The 5,000-nt window shown below is 39.4% G+C and overlaps 1 protein-coding gene across 2 annotated transcripts in view; it reads left to right on the top strand.

Moving 5' to 3' along the window:
* The window catches only part of LOC138010883 (trichohyalin-like), a 52,689-nt gene that overhangs the window by 42,234 nt on the left and 5,455 nt on the right, over positions 1-5,000 (top strand). For both annotated transcript variants that reach the window (XM_068857902.1, XM_068857903.1), the window contains exons 29-32: positions 714-893; positions 2,234-2,461; positions 3,533-3,658; positions 4,231-4,434. In XM_068857902.1, the coding sequence (XP_068714003.1) occupies positions 714-893; positions 2,234-2,461; positions 3,533-3,658; positions 4,231-4,434 (738 nt within the window). The remainder of the gene's footprint in view (positions 1-713; positions 894-2,233; positions 2,462-3,532; positions 3,659-4,230; positions 4,435-5,000) is intronic.

Raw genomic sequence — 5,000 nt, forward strand, 5'->3', positions numbered from 1 at the left:
CAAACCCGAGACGCGATCGAGGGTTTGCATAACTGTCAAGAATTCTCCCAACTCCCCCTCGTGTTTAGATGAGGCTGTGGAAACACGGAAAAAGGTCTTCTACTTCTTTTATAAAATATATATCTCAAAGATAATTCAACAAAATGAAGGAAAATGCTGGTTTTTTTACTTCTTAATTGAAACAGATTTTCTTGACACATTCTTATATTTCCTACCAACCAATCAAAACGCGCGTCTGACAATACGTAACCAATCAAAATTCGTGTGATGTTACAGCCGTGTTTCCATACTCTCATCTAAACACAGCTATTGACCAATGAGAGTGCGCGAACTATCCTAATTATTTTATTAAAAACAATAATCTCATTGGTTCAAAGAGGAAATAGAATCGTTTTAGCACAAACTTTTACGGTACTCTTCTTAACAACGTGAAATAACCAATTTTAGGCATTCAGATGTGAACCATTCATTCTTTCTTTTTGCTCTGAAAGCGCGCGTACCAATTCATTTTTAAGACACTTCACGCACATTGTGCAACGTGACCGAGATGTGATAATCGCGAAAGACTTGCGATAGTGCAAAATTATATTTTTAAGGTGGCGTTTTCGTCGACGTGGTCGTGGTATAGATCTTACACTTTAACTTGAAGGCCCTATTATTATGTTACACATAACGATGTATTTCTTCCTCTTCCTCCTCTATTATCCCCGCAGGCCTTGACGGATCTTCTGGCAAAAGCCGAAGACGATCAACAGGCTTTAGCGGCTGCGCGATACTTAAACGCATCGGATCGACAAAACCGAATCGATGAAATCGCTGACCAGAGAAAGGCTTGGAGGATGGATGCAGTCAGAGATGCTATGCAAGCTGTACCTAATGACTTACAAACAGAGGTCAGTTGTAATGTGACAATCGCTTTTTCTAAGCAACAAATACTCTCAGTTATGAGAGCAACTTGGACAGTTGCAAAGAGGCCTAAAAATTTAATTTTATTTAGCTGCATTGCTCCATTGTGCTAAGAGTTAAAGTCTGCTACTTCCACTGGGTATTTCAGTCCAATGTTTTCTCAGCTTTTACCAAGAGCCCCTTAATAGCTTAGAGCTGACCCCCAAATAAAAGAAAGCTTTAGTGCAATGTGACATCATTTACGCAACATTTCTATTCGTACGACGAAAGTTAATCGAATGATTGTTTTAGAGAATCAATCGAGAAAAGTATTGTTCTTGAAAAACTAGGAATTTTTTTAAAAGTGATAATCAACCTTGGTGTCCTTGACAAAAATACATAGCGTGATTTTTACATTTAATTGGAGATTTATAACCAATCAGCTACAAGAAATTGAGTACAATGTAATAATGATAATAATAATAATAATAATAATAATAATAATAATAATATTATAATAATAATAATATTCTTTTTTCTTAGCTTAAATAGTTTGGTTTGTTTTCTGTTCTCTCCTTCATCCTTAATTATTCATGTTATATCTCACTTTGTTACACTACGTATTGCACAACTTCACTTTATTCCTCATTGTACAACTGACGATGGATGATGTTCCATCCGAAACATGTCTTGATTAAATATGAACTTCAAAAACATCGTTTGGTTCATCAAAGCAACAATAATAATAATAATAATAATAATAATAATAATAATAATAATAACAATAACAATAATAATAATAATAATAATTATAATGATAATGATAATGATAATGATAATAGAACTTTCTTTTCACACCGGAGGTACCCGGAGAGAAACCTCTCCGAGTAGAGTAGAGAACCAACAAACTCAACCCACGTAGACCGTATTCGTATATAAATGGCTCCTAAGTAATTATTGTTTTGCCTTTATGCTAATCATCCTCACTAGCCTCGTTCGCACGAACAAAATTCAAAAGAAATTTTGCTCTAAAGTGAGGCTACTGAGGATGATTAGCATAAAGACAAAAGAATAATTTATTGGCCCCCATTTATGAATACGGTCAGTATGACGCTGGATCCTGGAATGGAACCCGGGCCACATTGGTGGGAGGCGAGTGCTCCCAACACTGTGCCAACACTGCTCCCCTGTTCCCCAGCTGTGTAGGAAACAACATTGATATAAGGCATGGTGGATATTTTCTGTGAAAGTATTAGTTAAATTGGAGCTCATTTCTTTCAACGGTTGTCGTATGTTGTCGAGAAACGAATAAATTAAAACTAAAGTAGTTGTTTTCTGATTTTAACAGGAAGAAAAGAAGGCTAATGCAGCTCGCATCGCAGAAAGCAGAGCGCACCACTTGAAGTTTCTCCAAGACGCTCTTGTGCTACAGATCGAGAACAAGCGAGCTCAACTCTTAACACAAGGCGTGAACGAGGACAAACTCCAGGATGAAATATCCGTCGCTCTTATGGCCGACTTACAAGAAAAACAGACGACTGAAAGCACTGCTATGACGAATGTGTTAGCTGACAAGGTAAGACCTCTGCCCTAGAAGGCTTGCCATCAGTCATTACGGCCGAAAATATTGATTTGCGCTTATTGAAATTGGCGCGTGGAAAAATGAAAATCGAGTGATCCAATGATCCAAATCTAAATCCAACGCGTGCAGATGCAACAAGTGTGCACGTGCAGGATGCCTGCTCGAGCGATTCGTGATGCATGCGCAACACCCGTGCACCACACGTTCGTGTTGAAATATTCGTTTTATCAAATGCGGCGTCGCATTTTGTCCCGTTTTACGAGCAGTGACATTTACTGTCATTAGCATTTTTTTTAAAGTAACTTTCCTGAGGTTTTTTTGGTCACTTTACTCGGCAAGTGTAATAAAGATGTTGATGTAAGTCGTAGTGCATCAGCTTCCAGTATTGCGAGAAAATTCATCTTAGTAACAGTTAACTTAGGATTGTTCAGCACATTGCAAAACCGTGGCAAGATATTGTATATTTCGTTAGCTCGTGTCTTCAGTGTACTGTTTCATGTCTGTTTTCTTGCTTTGTTTTTTTTTCTTTCTTTGTGTTTCTGTATCCGAGAATGGGTGGTTTGCAACCAATCGTAAGAGACACAGATAACAATGGTGCGATGTACAAGTGATAGTGGAAAAACAAAAAGGATCAAATGACATAGCTGGCCTTTTTTGTCCACCCATATGGCGGCGATGACGTCACGTTAAAACTACCGTTAAAAATCTAATCTCGACCCCAGAGCTCTTCTCTTTTGCGCATGAGGGCTCTGAGGAACCCTGACACCAAGTGTCTTCTCATTGGTTTCCGTGAAGAACAATGAAAAGCGTGTCTGATTGGTGCATTTATGTTAGTACGAGGAGTGAGCAGGCGCCGTAAGGTTCAAATAGCCAATTTTTGGCTATGAGAACCCCACGGCGCTTGTTCTCCTACATAGAGTTTCCCAGAGCCTAGGGTTATGCGCAGACGTAAGATAACTTTAGCCATCAGAGCGGGACTTGCAATTTCCGCTCCCTTGTAACTTTCAAAGAAAGTCCGCTTTCCTTAATGCGGTGATTTCATTTTTCTTTTTCTTGATTGTCCAGGACGAGAGCGTCTTGTCACGTGTTAAGTCCGATCAGCGCATGGCACGCCAGGAAGGTTGGATGGATAACCTTGCTGCAGCTCTCATGGGCTCTCGTCCCATGAGGAAAAGAAGCACCACAATGGCTGTGAGTTGAGTACAGTATATTGATCATTTACACTTTAAGGTGGCAAGAGAAATCGAAAACAATGCCTATGCAATTTTTTTATTTTTATTATTATTATTTTTTTTTTGGGGGGGGGAGGGGTAATAGAGGTGTATTATGGGATTTGTGCAAGTAGAGAATATCGATGTTATGGTGCCATATGAAAGACCAATTATTGCTTAAATGCCCACCTTCAACCGACAGGCTTTTCGAGTGTTTGTTTTTGTTATGAAAATTCGTATTTTCATATATGAAAATTGTTCCGCGGCACGCATTGCCTGTCGCTTGAAGATGTGCTCATTATTGTGACGTAATAGGTTATCATGGCAACATGAAAGCTCACAAAAAACACCCTATATTTCGTCTTTACTTGCTTATATCTCAAAAACGAACTCGGTGACCCCCATTTTTAATTGGAGAATAGTTTTTTTAAAATTCCTGGGAGCCAATTCAGAGCAGAGCTATCATAAATATTAAAAAAAAATTAAGGTAGCTCTGAATCAGTCTTCTGACTTAAGTTTATGGTCAACCGAAATTCGACCTTCTTTCAACAGTCACCGTCTTCGGCTGCAATGGGAAGCCTTGCCGAAGGCGACGAAGAAGCAGCTCATCTCGAAGAAGAACAAGAAGCGAAGTTAGCAGAAATGGAAGCTGAAATGCAAGAGCAGATAGAAGCACGTAAGCTGGCGGGAGCCTCAGAGGAAGAGATTCAAAAAGCATTGGAGCAGTTACAGAGGCAGCATGATGCGAAGAGGAAGGTAAGACGAACTCGACACTGTTTCCTTCTTGCGAGGTTAGGGTAGGAAATGCAGAGACTTTAAGCCTCGTCCATTCGAACAATTTATATGTGACGTTTTTTATTGTCTCGTGTGAGTGAGAAAAGTTTGCCCAAATTATGTCTCAGAGTAAAACGCTACGCTCCAGCTTTTATTTGATAAAAATTGCCAGATGTGGAAATTTGTTTGAGTGGACCGCACTCGTCACATAAAACTTGGCAGATATTCAGAACAGTAGAACCCTGGCCTCTCTCGACTCGTCACGCGGACGAAATTGGCAGCCTTGTGAGAATCGACCTCTTGTTAGGACTACCTTGAGACCTCAGCGTAAAGCCTCATTTACACTAGCAAGTATTCCTTGACAAGTTTTCCTTGGCAGTGTAAATGGAAAAATACGACAAGTTTTTCCTTGACAAGTTTCCTTGTTCAAAAACTAGCGTGGAACAAGGACGCTTGTCAAGGAAAAACGTGTCAAGGACGATATTTGCTACTGTAAATTACTTGTCAAGTGCACTTGTCAAGGAAAACTTGTCATATTTTTCATTTAC

Source organism: Montipora foliosa, chromosome 7, assembly GCF_036669935.1.
Source record: "Montipora foliosa isolate CH-2021 chromosome 7, ASM3666993v2, whole genome shotgun sequence".
NCBI lineage: Eukaryota > Metazoa > Cnidaria > Anthozoa > Scleractinia > Acroporidae > Montipora > Montipora foliosa.